This window comes from Equus caballus, chromosome 12 (assembly GCF_041296265.1).
Source record: "Equus caballus isolate H_3958 breed thoroughbred chromosome 12, TB-T2T, whole genome shotgun sequence".
Lineage (NCBI taxonomy): Eukaryota > Metazoa > Chordata > Mammalia > Perissodactyla > Equidae > Equus > Equus caballus.
Window position 1 is genome coordinate 11,136,903 of NC_091695.1, and position 20,418 is coordinate 11,157,320.

General features: G+C 54.4%; 1 protein-coding gene across 32 annotated transcripts in view; it reads right to left on the minus strand.

The window, feature by feature from the left end:
• Window positions 1–605: 605 nt before the first annotated feature.
• Window positions 606–20,418, minus strand: part of AMBRA1 (autophagy and beclin 1 regulator 1) — a 157,876-nt gene continuing 138,063 nt past the window's right edge. For 30 of the 32 annotated variants that reach the window (XR_011423860.1, XR_011423861.1, XM_005598071.4 and 27 more), the window contains 4 exons: window positions 17,307–17,446; window positions 10,197–10,289; window positions 8,719–8,912; window positions 606–2,138 (listed from right to left, as the gene is read on the minus strand). Coding sequence is in view for 28 of the 32 variants with exons in the window: in XM_005598071.4 (XP_005598128.1) it covers window positions 1,642–2,138; window positions 8,719–8,912; window positions 10,197–10,289; window positions 17,307–17,446 (924 nt within the window). In the remaining 4 variants the exon portion in view is untranslated. Of the gene's footprint in view, window positions 2,139–8,718; window positions 8,913–10,196; window positions 13,108–17,306; window positions 17,447–20,418 lie in introns of all 32 variants that reach the window. The other 2 variants (XR_011423858.1, XR_011423859.1) reach the window with 1 other exon arrangement.

The following is a 20,418-nucleotide window of genomic DNA, read 5'->3' on the forward strand; positions in this document are numbered from 1 at the left end:
GCTCTGATTGTCCTTTACGCTAAGAGTTGGGGCCAATATCCTCCTCATACCTTCTAACTGGCTTGAAACTTGACATGGCCAGGGCCACGAACACAGCAGGCCCTTTAGTCACTGTACTGAGAACACAAGTAAAAGGAGCCCTGATAGCCAGCAAATGGCATCTCTGAGGGATGCCTGTAGACAAGACCAAGCCCCCTGCCCGGCCAGCCCAGACACCCATTGTGGGTGGGCTCCCAGGACTGGAGGGGATCCAGCTTTTTGGCCAGTTACATCCTCACTCCAGGCCTACAGTCCTGGGTAGAAAGCCATCAAGATGAGCAACCTTCTGTCATTCCTACCTACCCACCCGCCACTGTCACAGCTGTCCCAATGCTTGGCAGGCCCCCAGGAAGCAGGAGGTGGTGGCCCAGAGAAGCTGCATGAAGCAGAGCTGCAGCCCACACCCAAGCAGCTTCTGAGGCGTCAGATAGGGCTCCCGACCTAGGACGGCAGCACGAGAAACGGGGCCCGGGAGAACCCGGGCCCGGCGCAGTTCACGACTCTCCTCTCCCCACAGCCACCACCCCACCTCCACCCTCCGCAGAGACAAACAGAGACGAGCCTGGTGAGGGGCATGTCATCATTTTAATGATGTAGATCTTTGGTGTTTCCCTCATTAGCAGTCAGACTATCCCCTCTCCTCCCACCACAATGTTTCTATGATGAGTTACAAACAGAAAAGAAATCACATTTTCATACTAAAAACAAAATAATCAGAGCCTTGATTTCTCCACTAGAAACTACACGTACAGTTCAAGATTCCACATGCAACACCTTAAATCACAGACCAAGACCTCACATTCTGACCTGGAGTCTCATCCCCTCCCCCAGCCTTGGGCTGGCTTTGGCCTAGGCTCAGGTAATACTGACACCCATGGGTGCTGCTGAGGGCCAGAGAGGGGGAGAGGAGCTTGGTGGACAAGCCCTTGGGGGCTGGCCAGCCTACACCCCGCACTCCTGAGTGAGGACCTGTCCACCGTCCCTTGGCCCCAACCTGTCAGGCAAGCAGGCTGCCCCCTTCACTCCATGCTTGTCCCCACTAGTAGGTGCAGGAAGTCCCCGTCCTCAGGCATCTGGGAGCCAGGCCTGACCCCGACTAGTCCTTGTGGGGTAAAATGATGGAAAGAGGCTGAAGCTCCAGAAGGCTCAGAGATGGAGGTGGCTTCTGGGGCCAGGCCACTCCTCCTGCTCTTGGGGTCCTAGTGGCTCTGCCCACGCAACAGGCGGTCAGGGCAAAGCTGCCCTACTGGCCACTGTCTAGGATGGTTTGGCCCAGCTCTGGAAGACTGTCCGCCTAGGGCTGACTCCTTGAGCCATGTTTCTGGCGGGGGTTCACGGCAGGGATTCTCACTTGCTCCTGCAGTCACACAGCACAGCAGTGTGGCTCCCCTGGGCTCCAGATCCTGGAAGGTTCTAGTCCCTGAGGCAAGCCTCGCCCATCCGACTGCCTCATGCCATGACTCCGGCTTCCTCTCGAGTGGCCCCCCCACGTTCCTGTCCCTGACGCAGCCCGCAGCTCTTCCGCGTGTCCCGTTCCCAGTCAGCTGTGAGGTCCGGCTTCTGCTCGGCGGCTCGAGGGGAGGCACCAGCGTGCGTCTGTCTCTACCTGTTCCGCGGCTCCCCACTGGGGCCTGCCGCCTCCCCCCTGCTGCTGCCACCACCGTCAGGAAGGTGGCGGGTACTGGTCAGCTCGCAGTGCAGGGTTGGTCCCTCAGTGCTGGGGAGGGGGACAGGGGGCGGGACAGGGGAGGAAGAGAGCAGGGTTGGCTGCGAGGGCTCCCGCCCAGGGGTACCAGGCTGGTCCCAGGAAGCTGTCCGGGGGCTCAGGCCCCGCTCTGCCAGTTGCCCAGGTTCTGGGAGCAGCCCCCGAGAGGTGGAGGGCTGCGGCGAGGTGGCACGGGCGGCGCCGGGCTCCGTGCCCGTCTGGGAGCTGCGGTGAATGCGGTGGCTGACGATGATGTTGTTGCCGAAGCCGCCCATGGAGGCCATGGTGGTGCTCTGCTCCCGCTGCACCACAGCCGTCATGCCCCCTTCTGCCATCAGCCGCTGGATCCTGCTGAGGGCGTCCTCCCCACCTGCACCGTACTCGGAGCCCTCACCTGGAGGGTACAAAGCAGAAGAGATAGGGAGTGAGCTGCTGGCCCGGGCCTCTGTGCCAGCTTGGGAAAGTGGAAACAAGAGGCTGTTCTCTCCTTCCGAGAATCAGAGACTCGAAAGCTAGACAAGACTCCTTGAACGATCCTAATCCACACTTCTGTTCACTGGTGGGGAAACGGAGGCCTGGGATGGCGCAAGGTGGCCAAGGCAGGCTTCTCAGCCAGTCAAGACGCAGAGCTGGACCGGAAGGCAGGTGTTCGGCTTGAACCCTTTCGGCACCAGCGGCAGGCTAGTCACTAAACGAACGACAGCGGCTGAGGATGGGGCTGACAGCTGGCTTGGGGAAGCCGGCAGACCGAGCCCGGGACCGGGTCTGCTGCCTGGTTGTTGGAAAGAGAGGGCGCCCACAGGGTGTGGCCCAAAGGCAAGGAACGAATGGTCGTCTCAGCTCCACTTCAAAGCTGTGCCATCTCCGCTCAGAGCTGTTCTGTTTGTTACTCCCTGAAAGCCCACAAGGCAGACAGGATCTTGGTGCCCTGGGAGGCGTTCTCTCTCCTCCTTCCCCCCTTTACCCACCAACTCCTGGGTTATTTCCCACGTGCTGTCTGCTGGGGCTGGTGCCTCATACCCTCATCTCTTGCCCAGGCCAGAGGCTTCGGCCCGCATCTCCAGGGAATGAGAAGGTTGTTCCCTGCCCGAGGCCTGGGCGTTCCCGTGTGCGGGAGCAGGCAAGGCTCTGGCTCAAATCTCAGTTCTGCCACTCACTAGCTGTGTGGCCTTGGACAAGACCCTTAACGTCCACATCCCTCAGCTTCCTGCCTCGTAAAGGAGGACTCCATCTGGCAAAGGAGAGGAGGTACTGCTCACGGGGCACCTGGCACGCTGTGGGCACTCGGCCCCTGGGGCTGAGGTGAGCGACCTGAGGTCTGCAGGGGAGCTCCGTCCTGAGGGACCTGCCCTCCCGCCTGTGCTCGGCCCTCACGGGGCAGAGAAGCGGTCCCAGCCTGGGGTAACTGACCAGGGTCCCAAGCTGCCAGGGTAGCCCCACTGAACTACTCATTTGTTTCCTTTGGCGCCTTGCCGGCCAGTTTGGGATTTTGCAGTTTTGGGGGCTTTGGCGGTACTTTGCTTTTTTAAAGGGGCACTTGCTGTCAAGAGCTATTTTTGCAAGACTTTCTGTGCTCCCTCCCCGTCCGGTTCCTCCTCTCTGCTTGCCTCGTCAGAGCTGGGTTGGTCTGAGCCTGGCAGCTCTCTTGCTCCTCGCTGGTGCCCAGCAGCCTCACGCCAGCAGCTCCTCCCCAGGCCTTAGTGAGACAGTTCTCCTCAGCACTGAGCAGTGGGACCTCGCCTGGGCTTCCTTTCACATCCAGCCTGCTCCTCTCCAGAGCTGCTGGTAAACTCTGCCCTGCTGCTTCACGCCTCAAGGCTGCTGTCCTTACTCCCCACTCTGAACAGCTCAGCAGCACTCCCAGGGCAGAAGGAAAGAGAACCTGAAGGGCTCTCAGAGTACTTCTCTCAGGGGAAAGCAGCAGGGCAGAGGATAAGAGGACACGTCCCCCTAGGGCCTCGGTGCCAAAAGGGCTGCCTGGGGACGGCCCATGGGGACCTCCTTGTGCTCACTGCAACCCCCACTGCTTTCCAAGAACTCCGAGCACAGAGGGCCTCCCTAGCCACTCTGGGACGTGCAGTGGGCTGGCCCGAGGCCTGCTGGCATGGGAGCCCACTGTGCTGGGCTCTGTGCCTGATGAACTAGCAGCCCTTTCATGCAGATCCCCTCCAGGGGCAGGACAGGCCCTCAGGAAGGCCCTGCTACTGGCACTCAGGCCTGGGCCCCCTGTCCTCTCCCCGTGCCCGTGGCTCCGGTCCTGCCACCTCTCACCATGACTGTGGCCCTTTGCCTAACCTTGCCTGGCTTCTCACCCTCCCCTTTCCACCCCGCCTCCAGGCTGTTGCCATGACCATTCTAACTCAGCTCTGATTCAGTGAGCTCTAGTCCAGTCCACACTCTGCTCAAAACCCAGCAGCTCTAAGACTCCATAGCTTGAGACTAAACGGCCCGCTGGTCCGGTCCCAGCCTCCCCCGGACCATCCACTCTTCCTGCACCCCTGACCTTACTGCAGCCCGCTCGGCACTGCTGTGTGCCCACGCACCCCCTGTGTGCACTGGACACACCGTAGCTGCCCCACCCGCTGTGCGCTTGCTCATCTCCTCATGTCTCAAGTCTGCTCATTTGCAAGGGCCAATGCAAATACCACCTATCTCGGCCAGCTGGCTGTGGTCCCCCAGCTGAACGTGCCGCTCCTTCTCTGAGCCCTCAGAGCACCCACAGCTCTCTGTGTAAGAGCCACCTGTGGCCGCGGCACCTCCCTTCTGGGCTCTCAGTTCCTGAAGGTCTGGGACTCAGTTTCATTCATCTTTGGGTCCAACGTCTAACGCATGGTCTTGCACTCGGTGTCTACTGGTCAGATGAATGTGTGTGTGAATTAAAGGGCTCCCAGGCTGCGACAGGTGCTCCAGACCTCAGGTGACTTCAGAAAACTGGTGCCATGTCACCTCTCTGCCACGGGGCAAGCACTTAGACATCTGACTCCTCTCAGGAGCTGCTTCTTGAAGGAAGAGACATGGCTTCGTCTGTGCGTCTGGTTCCCTCTGCAATAGCTTTGGCTTCGCGAGAGCTAACATGCCACCCACATAAAGTGTGCGCTCAAATCCATCAAGGGAAGGACTAACCCTGTGCATAGGAGCGGTCTCCTCAGGGCTGGGTGCGGACGGCCCCAGCCCAGAGCGCTCGAGCCGTGTGGCTCCCAGGAACTCTCAGCCAAGGCTAACGGCCACCGAAGGCAGCTGGCGCATTCTGCAAGAGGAAAACACACTGGGGCCTGAGGGCAATGGCAGCCACGGCCAGGGATCCAAGGCACTAGCTCCAGGAGCAGTGGCGGCCACGGGTTAGTTCTCCTGTCTCCTTCCCTGTCGCAAAAGCATTTCTGGGCCGGCCCAGTGGTGCAGTGGTTAAACACGCATGTTTCACTTCGGTGGCCTGGGGTTTGCTGGTTCGGATCCCGGGTGAGGACATGGCACCACTTGGCAAGCCATGCTGTGGTAGGCATCCCACATATAAACTAGAGGAAGATGGGCACAGATGTTAGCTCAGGGCCAGTCTTCCTCAGAAAAAAGAGGAGGATTGGCAGATGTTAGCTCAGGGCTAATCTTCCTGGGGGGTGGGGGCATTTCTTTTTGTCTTTCAAAAATGGGAAATTGATTTAGTGTTGACATGAGATCTTGTCCTTGGCAAGTTCTAAGGTACATTCTGAATGTAGAGGTCAGCGAGGGATCAGCAACTTCCCACAGTCCGTTCTGGGGGTTTCCCTGCCCAGAAGGGGGAGGCAGGGCTGAGCCCAAGCAGGAGTACTCTTCCTGTCCTCATGGGGCACGCTGGTCTCCCGGCCCCCTGCTTTTCACATTTGCTTTGCCCTGGCCCAGGGCACAGGCTACTGTAGTGGGTCAACCAGCGTCCTCACCAGACAAGGCCAGAGGCAGAGCCAAGGGCTCCCCGAACAGTGTGGCGCAGGCAAGCTCAGGGGCAGGGCCTTGCCTCAGCTCAATTCATTCCTTCTGCACCCCTCCTGAGTGCTGACCGTCTGAGAGGCGGGCTGTGTCCGTGCTGGGAGCAAACGGCGAGCCCAGCGAATGTGTCCTCCCTTTTGGAGTGACAGGGGAGGGAAGCTTTAAAGCTGGACAAGGAAAAAAGCCGACACCTGCAAATTTCCCCTGTGGGGGGCTCTCCCTGAAGTCCTAGAAAGAGCTGAGTGGATTTTAATCAATTTTTATAGAACAAGAAAATGAGGAGTAGCCTGGGAATCCTTTGGTGCCAGCTGACAGGAAAGGGCTAAAGGGAGGGGCAGGCCACAGAAAAGTAATTACTACAAGCAGAGCTAGCTTCCCACACTAATAAATCTGGGACTGCGGTGTGTGTGTGGGAGTGTGTAGGTGATATCTTCCCCGACTCCACCTTCCAGCTAAGCCCAGAAGAAGGATTAACCAACTGGCCTAGGGGTTTCCTCTACACGTTCCTGCAGAAGTGGCCACCAGTGTGCCAACGTGGAGAGAGGTGGTGGGGGTGGGGAGTGGGGTGGTGGTGTGCGGAGCTGCTGGGCCTGCCTGCTGGATGGGGAAGGTGGGCCAGAGAGGAAGCCTGAGCCCAGGGAAGAGCCTCTATTCCTGGTTCCCCTGCCTTGCCACCAGAACGGCAGGAATGGTTGGTGGTCGGTGGAGTAAGCACCAGATGAGGCTGGCCAGCGACAACCAGCTGTCCATTCCCCACCACCCTGCCCCCAAACCATGCCTCCTCTCCCCTTACTGCTCTCAGGTGTGGGGCTTCTGAAAGGGACTGTGATGCTGGGAAGCGCTGGAGGTCTGGAGTTCTGGGCCCAGTTCGCAGGGCCACGGGCCGAGGCAGAGAGGCACGTGAGCCTTCTCCACCAGGGCGCCTGCTCCCAGCCGCCACCGCTGAAGAGTGCCTCCACCCACGCAGGCTCGCCCCCACCACCTCTCTCCTTTCTGGGGAGGAGTTGGGGACAAAAGGAGGTTCTGGCCTCTCAAAACTGGGAGAGAGGGCCTCCTTCCTCCTGCCATTCCTCTACCCTCACCCCCAAACAGGAGGAAAGGAACTTGTAATTGACTGGAGGTCAGAAACAGGCTGATGCCAATCAAGAAAGAAGTCGCCGGTTTTCTGGGAGGTGAAACACTGGAGGATGCCCTTCTTCTCAGGCTGGCAGCTCCCGGTCCCAGACCCTGGGCTGTATGTCACCTCAGGAGGAAGGCCTCACTCCCAACTAACTAGGTCCCTGTAAGTCCCTGTAATCTGCCCTCCCTACTCACCCAGCCTCGGTTCTCAAGGTGTGCTGCACAGGCCCCGCACACGAGCCTGCTGGAGGTTCTCTGTGCAGTGTGAGGCTGCAGAACTCAGTGCCCTGCAGGTGCTGTCCCCTCTGCCAGGAATGCCCCCCCATCTCACTGGGCCTGACTAACTCCGACTTATCCTTGAGGGCTCAGCTCAGGGTCACCTCTTCCAGAAGTCTTCCCCACAGCACCCCCTCCTTTGTGCTCCCGAGGTCCTTATCCCACTAAGTGATTATCTGCCTCGCCCTCTAGACTTTGGGTTCTGTGGGAAGGACCAAGGCCTATTTGTCTTTGTAGCCCCAGTAGCTGATCAGTAAAAGGCCATAAGATCAATTCAGAAAGGGCAGCCTAAGACTCAGTCTTGAGCCTGGGGATGGCTGGAGACGCCTTCCACTCTCTCCTCCTCCTCGAGGCCTACAGCTGTAACTGGCTGCTTCTGCCAGCTGCTGACGTCCACACCCAGGGGGTTTCCACCCACTAGGGAGTCACAGGCCTTGGATGTAGCAGGTGGCCTAAGCCACACACCAAAAAGGGACTTAACTTTTATTTATTTATTTATTTTTTGGAGGACGATTAGGCCTGAGCTAACATCTGCTGCCAATCCTCCTCTCTTTTTTTGCTGAGGAAGACTGGCCCTGAGCTAACATATATGGCCATCTTCCTCTACTTTATATGTGGGACGCCTGCCACAGCATGGCTTGCCAAACGGTGCCATGTCCGCACCCGGGATCTGAACTAGCAAACCCCGGGCCGCCAAAGCGGAAGTGCAAACTTAACTGCTGTGTCACCAGGCCAGCCCCAGGACTCAACTTTTAAAAATTTCAGTTCCTGGCAGCGAGAGGATCAGTGCCGGGTGGGGGGCCTGCCATAGAGAAAGCTGCTCCTGTAGTGACTCTCGGCCTGAGGCCCACCATGGCTTCTTTCTCCTCCCATGCTCTCTTCTGAGCAAACGGCTCAACACAGACCTAGAAATGGTGTGTTTGGAGGCTGCCTTGTTTGGAGCGTGGGCCAGCAAGGGACTGGCAGGGGGTGAGGAGAGTCCCCGAGTGAGAACAGCCTGTTTCACACAGCTGCCGACAGCCTCCAAAGTGGCTCGCGCTCTACCACTGGGAAGTGCTAACTGGTTCTCAGATGTGCGAGGCCAGCACAGAGAGCCAGCCGAGGCTGGCGGAGCCACACCTGAAGTAGGTGACAGGAAGGGCTGATGGTGTGCCAAGCTGCAGCCAAAATGACAATGAGCCATGGGCGTGACAGGAGCAGGGGGCAGACCAGCTACCTGTGGGGTGATGTCCCTGGAACGAGGGCCTGCCACGGGGAGTTTCTCGTAGCTTCTCCATCTAGGCTCCTCTCTGGGCTCTCCCTTAGGAAGAACCATGGGCCTCCAGGTTTTAGAGAAGAGGGAAGTCAGGGTATGTGGCGGGAGCTGAGCAAAGCTGTGAGAGCAGCTCAGCTTGCTGGAAACTGAACTGGATCAGGAAATGATGTTCCTGCCTGCGGAGGCTCTTAATGCCACCAGGTGGGCCTTACCCAAACATGTAAGGCGGACGCATCCTGCCCGGGGAGTGCACTCTCTCAGCACCACCTGGCCATACAGAGGGGCCAGGAGCCTTAGGGATGGTGAGGACGGTCCCAAATGCCCACCCCCAAGTCACAGTTCCCCTCCAACATTACATGGCTCTCACCTTCACCAGGACCCGAAGCTGCTGTCCCCGGCTCCTGTATCTCCCTTTCCGTCTGTGTTTCGGCATTCTGCAGCTGAAGGGCCAGAGTCTGGGTGCCCTGAGATGTCACTGAGGTGGTGGGGTTCCGGGGCTGCAGCCCAATCGCATTCATCAGACCCATGTCTCTGTCTGTCCTCCATGTGGCTCTGCTGGTTCTAGGGCGAGAAAGGCAGACCGAAGTCAGGTAGGGCTTGGGACAGTGGCCCTCACGATGCTCCAAGGCCAGTGCTCAGGGCACAGCCCCGACCAGGGCCTACAGGCTAAGAAGAGAAGCCCTGCACCCCTGTGGTTACCTCCCGAGAGCAGTTAACTCATCTGCGTCCATCCTCCTCCAGGTCGGCCCATGCTTTGGGACGACCAAAGGAGACGGCAGAACCATCCGATTTTGCAAACCCAGCTGGTTTAGTCACTCCCTTAAACAATGAGGGCCTTTCTGGGGAGGTGGAGACGGCTTATCTTAAAAGACTCTTATTTGGATTCAGGAAGCCACTAGCCGAGATCCATGGGTTGCAGGGTGAGCAGTGGAAGAAGGACCCTCCTCTCTGTAGCTCTTCCTTCCTTCTAACTATGTGCTGACAAAATTCCAATTTAAATTCTTAGAATTTCCACTGGATCTCCACTTTGGAGGAAAACCGATCAGACTCTTAGGAGGGTGTTCTGGGATTCTCCTTCAGGGCCTTCTGGAAACAGATCCTGCTCTAAGAATAAGGCCTAGGCCCAAGGTCAGCACCCCCCTTTCCTTGGGCATTGCCCATGCACTGACCCTTGGGACAGCTAGAGCTGGCAGCAGAGGGAGCCCAGGACATCTGAGATGGTCACTGGCCACTCACAGTTCCGCTTCTTGTGGGGACTATTCTCCAGCTGTGCCTGCAATTCCCCTAGGAAGCAGTGATGGCCTCGGGTTTGTCACTGTCCCAGCACACTGTTGTCTCAAAATGTTCCAGTCTTCACTAATGAATTAAGTGATAAGAGGATCAGTACCAGGTTCCTCCCTTCTAACTGGCCCCTGGGGAGGGTCTGTCTCAGGCTGCAGATCTGGGCGGCTTGGCCCCTGAGGCCCCAGTCCCCTAGGAGACAGTTCACAGGTTCCCCCTGGGCCACAAGCACACTTCCTAGGGACAGCATCCTTCTCCAGTTCCCTGTCTTCTCTCCTTACTCCAGTGTGGCCAGACTCCACAGCCAGGATGGGAGAGGGCCAGAGAGTGTCCTAGCAAGACTCCGAGAGCAGAGGTTTTGTTCTCTTTCTTAGCTGCGCAACACTCTTCTTAAACGGAACTGTGCGCAAAAGCTCAATACATGAAGCAGATCAAAGAGGAGCCGCCCTGGCTGAGGAGGGGCACCCAGGGAGCCCTGGAGGGGTCTGACGGCACTGCCTGAGAGCCTTCAGAGGAAGGGACAGGCCTCCAGCCCGCTGCACCCCTCCTCCTCCACAAACTCACCCAGGCCTTTCACTGCTCCTGCTGTTGGAGTGGACAGTGAAGACGGTCTCATTCAGCTGGTCCCAGTAGTACTCAACACCAGAGTTTAAGGCCCTGAAAAGCAGTTCAAAAGGGCAAAAGAGACAAGGTGGAAGGCGTCAGAGAGGGAGTGGCCAGAACTCCACGCGATTCCTGGGCTTTGAGGACCGTGGCCCGGCAGCCTTCCTTCCCCTCTCCTGGAGCTGTGCTGAGATCAGGATGCTCAGTGCTGGAGCAGTTCAGACAAGTCCCCAACAGCCCAAAGGTCAGTAGTGGTTTCAGCCTCTTCCTTCCCCCGGACAATGCCTAACTGGCTCCCCCTCGGGGCTAAGAGACAGCTAAAAAGACAGCCACACCAGATGCAGGCAGAGGTTTGAGTGTTCTTCAGACAGAGAGAAGGGCTAAGATGGTAAATGTGAGGTTGGAGAGGCCGTGGAGGGACAGGGTGCCTCGGACAGCCCTGCCTGCAGGGTGTGCTTGGTGCTCAGAGACAGAGAGCACAGGCTCTTGCTGCTGGTCTCCCTATGGCCATGGGACTGGGAGAGAGGGAAACGAGGGCGCCTCAACATTCCTCATTAGCCTGCTGTTCAGAAGTCTAAGCAGGAAAAAGCCCTCGCTGTTCTGGAACGGCCCACCTTTCTGTGCTGGACCCAAAGCCTCCAGACAATTGAGAGAGCAACTGGGAAAGCTGTTCTTGGAGCTGAAGATTTTCATGGGGGTGGGAAGGAGAGCCCCCACGTGGCAAGGGGCTGGACTGCTGACGGCAGAGAGGACAGCTTCTCTCCGTCCGGCTCTCCAGGCTGCCAACCCTTCCCTGGTTCCCTCTGCCCCCGCAATGGACTATCAAGCAGTCTCCTCCAATCTCAGCCAGGCACAGGTGCCAGCAGGGAAGCAGTGGCCTCTCCTCTTTCTATACCGCTGTGCCACCTCAGGCAGCAGTCCCAGCTGCCAGTGGCGAGGCCCAAAATGCAAGACCGCTTTGCTTTTACAGATTCCTCACCACGCGTGTACAGTGATGGACGGCAACTCGACTTCTGGGGGTGAACACGGTGCAGTCTTAACAGAAGTCAAAATACAATGGAGTACACCTGAAATTTATGTAATACTATAAACCAATGTGATCTCAATAAAAAAATAAATAAGAAAAGATTCCAGGGCCAGCCCCGTGGCCGAGTGGTTAAGTTCGCATGCTCCGCTTCAGGGGCCTGGGGTTTCGCCGGTTCAGATCCTGGGTGTGGACATGGCACCGCTCAACAAGCCATGCTGAGGTGTCATCCCACATGCCACAAGTAGAAGGACCCACAACTAAATATACAACTATGTACAGGGGTGCCCTGGGGAGAAGAAGGAAAAATAAAATCTTTAAAAGAGAAAAAAAAAAGATTCCACCCCAGGAGAGGGACCGTGGTTGAGGGTGGGGTGCTGATGACGGTGGTGAAGGCGGGGGACAGGAGTTGGGAAAGAGGTGTCTTTAAGCCCTTTGATTAGGACTCTGGTGTCCATGTAGAGATCACGAGAGACAGTCAAAACAGCAAGCTCTGCTCCTAAATGGCAAAGGGCATGCACTGGTGCTTGAAGAGCTCTGCTGTGGACTGAAATTCACATGGCAAAGCCCTGCCCCCCATGTGACTGTATGTGGAGACAGGGTCTTTAGGAGGTAATTATGATTAAATGAGATCATGAGAGTGGGACTGTGGCCTTATAAGGAGAGGAAGAAAGAGATCTCTGTCTCTCTCCACCACGTGAGGACACAGTGAGAAGGCGGCCTTCTGCAAGCCAGGAAGAGAGTCATCACCAGAACCTGACGACACTGGCACCTGATCTCAGACTTCCAGCCTCCAGAACTGTGAGAAAATACATGTCTGCTGATTAAGCCACCAGGTCTAAGGTATTCTGTTATAGCAGCCCCAGCAGCCAAAGACAAGCTCCAGTGAGAGCCAGCTTTTTAACCTAGTGGCCTCTGCTACCTTCCTGTAATGACAGAGTGTCTTCAATAAAGAGCAAACAAATCAAAGTCAGTGGGTTATGAGGATTAGCCAAGAAGGACGAGTTGTGGTGGGTGATGTAAGTGCTTCCTTCCTAGATGTGAGGAGTAGACAGGACAGGGACCTGACAGGCCTGGGAGGATGAGGGACTGTGTGTCAGGAGGCTGTGCCACTGCAGGGGGAAGGAATCAGGCCTACGTAGTGAGCCCCCGGATCTGTCTCTAGGGGCTCACTAAGATTCTGGGGCTCAGGCTTCACCTGAGGGCACACCAGCGTCTTTGAAGGGAAAGAGCCACAGCCGAACAATGTGCTCCTCCTTCCCCGTCTCTGCGCTCGCACCTCCCAGCTCGTCTCAGAGGGCCTGCGGGGCTGTGAGTTTGGTGCGATCTTCTGCAGACTGCTCCTTTAAAGAGCAGGATCTCCTTCCTCTTCCAAACACGCAGCTGTTTCTGTGGGGATTGTCTGAGAACGACAGGGGCACTGGAGGGCAAAGGTGCGAGGAGAGGAAGAGGCAATTGTCCAGAAGTCAGCAGAGGCCTCTAAAAACAAAGCCATCACTTTGCCATTTTTGGTGAGCAAATCCTGGCTGCAAGAGGCACCACATGAAGCCAGCTGCCAGTGAGCCTGTGATTTACAAACTTGTCAAGATTTATTGACAGGTGGCAATACCATGTGGGTCCCTGCCAATTCCTCTTCTGTAATTGTTGTTAGCCAGGGCTGATCAGTGACAACAAACTGTTCACACCGAACCTACATCAAACCATGCACTGCACGACCAGGAACCACCTGAAGGCCCACTCTCTCAGCTGGGACTGTTAGCCTGACGCTGACGGTCAAAGGGTCCCCTCAAACACTGGCCACCTGGCAGCTCAGAGCTGTGAGCTCTAGCCCTTTGTTGATGAGGTCAACTGCCAAAGAGAACAGAGGTGATGGAAAGTGTATCAGATATGCTGTCCACGATCCTCCACCACCCCAATCCTTTCTGCTCCCACCAACAGGTCTTATTCTAGCCCCGATCTGTTCTATGTTCTGCGATCAGAGCACCTTCACCAGGACAAGTTCACAGGTTGGAAAATTTGGTTGAAATTCCCGGCACTGTACCAAGGAAAAGAGTTGAAGACACCCTCTCTGGCTACTGAAACTCTTGGTCTTCAATAGACAATACCACTGATTTTGATCTGTAAGCTAAACAGTCCCATGTCCTTCCTTCTCGGGTCTTAGTGAGGGGGCATGAGTCACCACTGTTTGCTCGAGGTTCTTCCTGGAAGCTAGGCAAACACACAGAGGGATGAAGAATGGGAAGGCCAATCAGGACCAGGCTTCTCAAATGGACCTCCACTTAGCACCTGGTTTCCCTCAGCAGTGTTTGTCAACTGCGCTTCTGAATGGGCGTGGCTCAATGACGTCCTCATGGCTGGGCCCTCCTGGGTTCCCTGAACACAGCTAAGAGCCAACCTGGTGGTGACGACTCTCACACAGAACTCCGGCTCTGCACTTCCCAATTTCTAGGGGATGTTCCTTTGGAGAACATTCTTCTATCAGCTACATGGTTGCAGAGGCTTGGACCGCATGGCTGTCTCCTTGGAAAGAAGGACTGCTTCCAAAAAGACTAGCCTGACCCCCCACTATCTCTGCGATGTGAGAAAGAGTTGGCACCTGGGTCTTGTGGGACAGCCTGAAAGATGCAGTCTCTGTGGCTCCCCTTTGGATTTAGAGGCGAGCCTTTCTCCTCCTCGGTCAATGATGCTTGATTATAATCACTGTTTACATTGATAGCTCCCTCAAGAGCTGGGGCCTTGCCAGGAGTCCGACACTCAGCCAAAGGGCCAGATGCCCCACAGTCCCAGCCTACTTTTTTTCTGACATGAGTCTCTGAATTCTGTCTTCTGAGCTGACTCTGAGAAGCAGTGGTCTTTCCAGCAACACCTCCCCCCATTTGTAGGGCTGATCTATGAAGCCGGAAGTGAGCAAGCACCCCCTCATATCAATCTGGTACTTCACACCAACTATGGTTATCAGTGAGGGTGTTGGCTGGGCTGGCGGTCAGCCAAAGGCAGAGCAGCAGCTTGGGAGGAGTGGTGGGTGGGGTAGCAAAGCAAAGGAGAAGGGAGCACCTCACTGCTAGGAAGGGTGGGGTGAATGGGCTATCAGCCACCACAATGGCTTTGTACAGAGGCTGAGGGCCAGGTGTTTGTCTCCTCACCTGCCCTAAGAATTTCTTTCCCTGGAGAGAGAGTGTTTCCGTAGGCCTTTTTCTACCATCAATGGGGTTTTAGTGCCACCAGGAGATGCCCAAGGAGCTTGTCACCTCTGTCTTTGTGCTTGGAGAGAGTACTGAGGCTAAGACAACGGAGGGGAAGTCAACAGCAGAATGGAGAGCACAAAACAAGGAGCAGCTGTCTGTACCTGGGACAAAGGCAGACAACCACCTGTTTTGCAGGGAGGGCTGTAATCCTGGCCCAGCTGGCTGGCTGGATCCTATGCCCTTGGGAACGGGTGTGCCAGAGAGCTGCGTCACACGGGAGAGGCAGCGAGCCTCAGGCAGCTGCCTACTTAAGAGACAACAACCCTGAGCTCCTCCTTCCCTATTTATCTGCTCTCCACATTCTAGGCCAGAGACCAACCACAGACTGTTCAAAAGATGGAAACGGTCTCACGTATCCCCTCTCGTTTCCCACTGCACCTGTCACCTGACCAGCTTAAATGCCTCTACACGATCCTGGGCTGCATTCTTCACCTGAGGTCTTGAGTTATAAAATTACACGTGTTCTTGTGGTATATTCTTCTGTGGAATACGCATTGCCTTCATCAGAATTTTAAAGAGGGTTTTGATTGAAAAAAGCTTAAGAACCAGCTGCAGGAAAGAGCTGTGGACTGGAAAGTTAGGAAGCCTCATTCTGTCTTGATCTGCTGGGAGGCCTTGGGGGAGCCTTCACTTCCTCACCTGAATATTGTTCCTAGTCTTCCCCACCTAAAGCAAAAAAACTGGACAGGCATAAAGGAGACTGAGAGCTAGAGAAGCTCCGAACGACGTGGGACAAGGTCACGTCCGTCTTAATTTACATGGTACCCTCAAATATCCGGCCCTAGGCCTGGGGCATTTGCCAATACAACCCAAAAAATCAGGAGAAACAGCAACACCAAAAAAGGCAGGCTAAACTAGTTGCTGTCAGTCCAACACAACCGGGTCTGCGATGGGAGGCTGTTCGCTGTGTCACATGCTGGGGCCGTCTTGCTCATGCAAAAGGCTCGAGTTCCTGGTGGGTAAGAGTGTTCCCCAGACAATCAAGATGGCTTCAGCCTGCTGAGACTCTGGGATGCTGAAGACGACATATGGGGAGAAGAGAGAGGCCAAAGCCAGCTTCAGGTTTGGCTGAGGTGTTTGTGACTCACACCAAGGACGTAGGCTGGGGTTTCAGACACAAAAGCCTTCGTGGGGCCACAACAAACTGGAGGTAGAGGTTCTGCCTCTGAAAGAGCAGCTCGCTTTCGCAAGGAGGGGCTGGGAGTTTGGTCAGGACAAGGTTAGTCGCTGGAGCCACAGATAACACAACAATGCTGAGGAAGGACGTCTCTGAGACACAAGTAAAGAAAGGCTTGTAACCACAGAGTTGGTAAAAATACGGTCCAGAATTCTGTGCCAGTTTTGGAAAAGATGCCTATTAGATTCCTCTTATGGATTCCTAAGAAAAGAGGAAGAGATAAGCCAACCAGTCTCATATGCTCTGGGGAAAAAGAAATATTTTAAGGCAGACTGATTCTGGGACTATGGACAGGCATGGGAGAAGGGCAGACACCGCCAGACCCAGTGCCTGGACTAAGAGTGGCACAGTCGTGAAATAGGCATGCTGTGTCCTGGAAAGGCACAAGTTGCTAGTGAAGGAGGTTCTCTGGTCACAGAGCCTGAGGAGAGCGTGGTCGGCAAGAACCACGCAGTCTTCCAGCTCCAAGAGCAGCTGGACTTGGTCCGGCTCAAACAGCAGCCTCTCTTTGGGAGGGGCTGTGAAAATTAAAGATGGAATGAAAGAGATGTCCTTAGAACCAGGTTTTCTTACTCCTGGGGCACAGACCTAACTCAGCTGTCACCAGTCACCTATCAGGCCACAAGACACATATACTAGAGTGACAGTTGCCCAACAAAAGGCAACATGCGCACTCCCAATAGCCAGAGACCAGTCACACCGCTCTGCGATGTGTGGTACCCTCTCAGAGAAGACTGCACCAAGTGAAGGACAGCATCACCACGGCCTGGAGGCACAAGTGGCATTTAGCTGCCTGGAGCCCTGCAGCGGCCCACGCAGCAATCAGCCCGATCTGTACTGAGCACAGAGCTCCGTATCCCCACCTGGCTGAGTCTGGGGACTGATGACAGCCCTGGCTGACTCCCAGGGTCTTGAGCGAAAGGAGGCCTGGAGAGACCTCCATCCTCCAAAACGCCAGAGGAAGGGGAAGGAGTGTCATCAGGACTCAGGACGGAAATGCTTTGGTTCCCTGACCCCTCTTACCCCTACACTTCAAGACCAGATAACAATCATTTTGATTTTAAATTAGGCTTTTCAACCTGCCTTTACTATTATGAACCAGAGCCCCAAGCAGAAAGGAAAACAGGTAGGACACAGACAGAGCTAGGCTGTTAGACATCAGTGGCTTGACAAATTAGGGCTTTAACAATACTCTATTTCCAATTTTCTTTCTTAAGTTAATGTCTATGGCATTTACACAAATCCAAGACCACCTGTTGAATTTTTCAAAAAGGATTTAGAAAAGAATCTTTGATATCTGTGCTTTTGCCTGCAGGGAAACTTGACTATCACTAGGAAACCAGAGAATAAGAGAAAACAGAGAAAGAGAACACTGCCTTAGATTTAAGAAGACATAATAAACTCAACCAGTCTTCTGAAGATCTCTGGAACGGAGAGCAAACCTTCCCATCCCCCCTTCCCATTCCCGTAAGTGAAAAAGACTCCAAAGGAGCGACACTGAGGACGAGGCAGCCTCAAGATTTAATTTCCATCTAAAAGGCCCCGCCCCTCCCAGCCTGCGCAGGGAAACGCTGATCTCCAGCCCAAGGACTCCCTCCACACCCACCGCCGCCCCAGCCACTCACTCTGGTCGGCAGATCACCAGGTCTCCTTTGTTGGTACCATAGGCCAGGCCCAGCCCTGGCTCGGGCAGCCAACGGGCAGAGTTGATGCTGACATGTCTCCGCTGGTCAGCAGGCATGGGGTAAAGGACGTTGAAAACTCTCTGGATGGGGGAGAAAGAGGGAAGAAAAGAGAATGGGAGGAGAAACAATTTGTTACCAAGAAAAACAAAATCCAGGGAGAAACAAAGTCCTTCTAAGGCCTGAAGCAAGTTAACCACAGGGAGGAAAGGAGACGGTTAGGCTGGGGAGGGGAGGACTCTCCACACGTGTTTGAGAACTTGGGGTAGCAGAGAGAAGGGGGGACCTTCTTACTTCAGGCGAGGGCTACGACTCTTCCAAGAGATACTAGGGGAATACTTGGGCTTTCCTGCGTGAAGCTTAGCTGCGTTCTCCTGCGAGCCTCTGAGCCCGCTCACTTCACGGCTTTTAAGCTAAGCCCATTTTAAGGAAAGCCCCATTCAGAGTCCGGCTCACCGGGAAGCACTGGCCCTAACTCTCCTCTGACCACACAAGCCAGTGCGAGCCAAGCTCAACTGGTAGTCCTGTTACCATGGAAATTGCTGCGTTCTCCGCAATGGGGAATTGAAGGTGACAGGGGGGCGGGAGGGGGAGATAACATCAGAGAACATTCTTAATTCATCTAATTAAAAGCAATGTTAAAACTGCTATTGTTAAGGAAACCTAAAAGGTGCAGCAAGATGTAGGGAGCAGGGCAGGGGGAATCTTGAGCACACAGGTACGTGATTTCTTTCCAGCTTATATAAACCACCATTAAACAGATCGTTTCCATTTCTCAAAGGGAGAGAGTCTCCTCTCAATAGTCTACATCTTTCCAAAGCGATTATTTTCTAGGGGGGGTAGCTTGACTATGTCTAGGGTTTGGGCTGAAGGTAAAAAAAAAGCCTGCCCAGTCTCTCTGGCCACTGACCTACGTGATGTTCCAGAAGCACCTTCAGTGAGAGACGGGGCAGGGCAGTGGGAGAATGAAGGGCACGGACTTTGGAGTCAGACAGACCTGGGTTTGAGTCCTGACCCCAATGCATTAACAACTTCTCGAGATCTCAGTGTAAAAAGAAACAGCAGTGACATTCAGATAACTGGGGAGATTAAAAGAAATGATGTGTATAAAATGCCTGGCCCGGTGCAAGCTCGTGAATGGTAACTGTTGTTGTCATTACCAGGAACCTGCACCTGGGGCTTCAAAACAGGTCATTAGGGCATATGAAAAGGACACGAAGCTGAAGATCTATAAAGTGGAGTTTTAGTCAATATGATGACTTCCCTTTCTGCCTCCTCAGGTTTTAATCTATAAAATAGGAATGCACTTCATCTCCTTTACCTTTCCATAGGGCTGATGGGAAAAAACAAAAAGACCAAATGACAGTTTGATTTAGAAAGGAATATTCAAAAATGAACTTAGAGTGGTACAATAATAATTATTTTTCTGATTATCCTGATGAGAGATTTAAAAAGAAAAAAAAGAAAAGGGCCAGCCCCATGGCCTAGTGGTTAAGTTCAGCAGGCTCCAATTTGGCAGCCCGGGTTCACAGGTGGCTTCCTGGGCATGGACCTACACCACTTGTCAGCCATGCTATGGCGGAATCCCACTTACAAAATAGAGGAAGACTGGCACAGATGTTAGCTCAGGGCTAATCTCCCTCAGCAAAAAAAGAGAAGGATTGGCAACAAATGTTAGCTCAGGGCAAATCCTCCTCAGCAAAGAAAAAAAAAGTAAAAATTGGGCTAAGGGTCCACTGCATTTACACAAATCAAGTGATGAGAAGTCCTGGATACGGGAACGCTTGTGCCTTGGTATCTATCTGAAAGACCTTTACCAGGACAGTCTCTACAGTAGCATGTGTATTCAGTGTACTGACAGATACACAGAAAATCCTGTTATGAATAACTTTCCAGGTTATTTGGTGCTGAGAACTGTGCCTGGGCAGCTAATGGCACACCGCCAGAACAGCCTGCTATGGTCCTGAGGTTGAATGGGTCTTTTATAGATATGGAACTGGCTTTGGTTTGAGGCATAAGACTGCCACGTGGCCGCTGCATTAAGAACCTCCCAGGCCCACCATGTCTGGTTTAACTCCAAATCTAAGAATGAGCCAGGGCTCCTTAAATCTTTGGCCTAAGGAGACTACTCAAGGAGAGCCTAACAGAGTTTATGAATTTCTTTTTTTAAAGATTTTATTTTTCTTTTTTCTCCCCAAAGCCCCCCAGTACATAGTTGTGTATTTTTAGTTGTGGGTCCTTCCAGTTGTGGCATGTGGGATGCCACCTCAGCATGGCCTGATGAGCGGTGCCATGTCAGCGCCCAGCATTCGAACCGGGGAAACCCTGGGCGGCCGAAGCAGAGCGCGCAAACTTAACCACTCGGCCATGGGGCCGGCCCCTATGAATTTCTAAACTAAGCATCCAGAACATGGTCGCTTGACCTTTGGATAATCTCTTCCTTGCACACATATGTGTGGCAGACCCCTGAACAAATTCACAGCTCCTACCCCTAGCCAGCCTCACTGGCTGCCTGTCAGTGATGATGACAACACCAGTCTTTTCCCCTTACACCTAATCAATGCTTTTCCTTCAAACCAGGGGACGGGGTGTGGTGACTTCATCCTTTCTCACAGAGGTTTTCGCCTTTCCAGAACATAATCCATGGTTTCCCTCTCACCTATGGGCTATGAGGTTAAATATGACTTGGTATACACACTAAAAGGACAAAGTGGTTGTGATGAGACGACTGCGGCTGGGCTCAATCAGTTTAACTTTCCTTCTCCCAAAGGTGAGACGGCGTGAGCAGGTACACCCAGAGTAGAGGAAGGACAGCGTTCACTTCAGCGGTTAGACGAGAGGAGTCTCGGTCTCGGCTTGTGGCAGTTCTACGTGGGTCTCACAACGGGGGCTCCCCTAGAATCACTCTGACTCATAACCGCAGGGAATGGGGCAGAGGGCCAGACAAAGCGGCCTTGCGAGAAGGGGGATACTAAGGTCAGAAAGTCAGATGCTGGAAGGCTTGCTAAGTTTTTTGATGGGGGGTCTTAAAGAAGAGAATACAAGAACTCTTTTC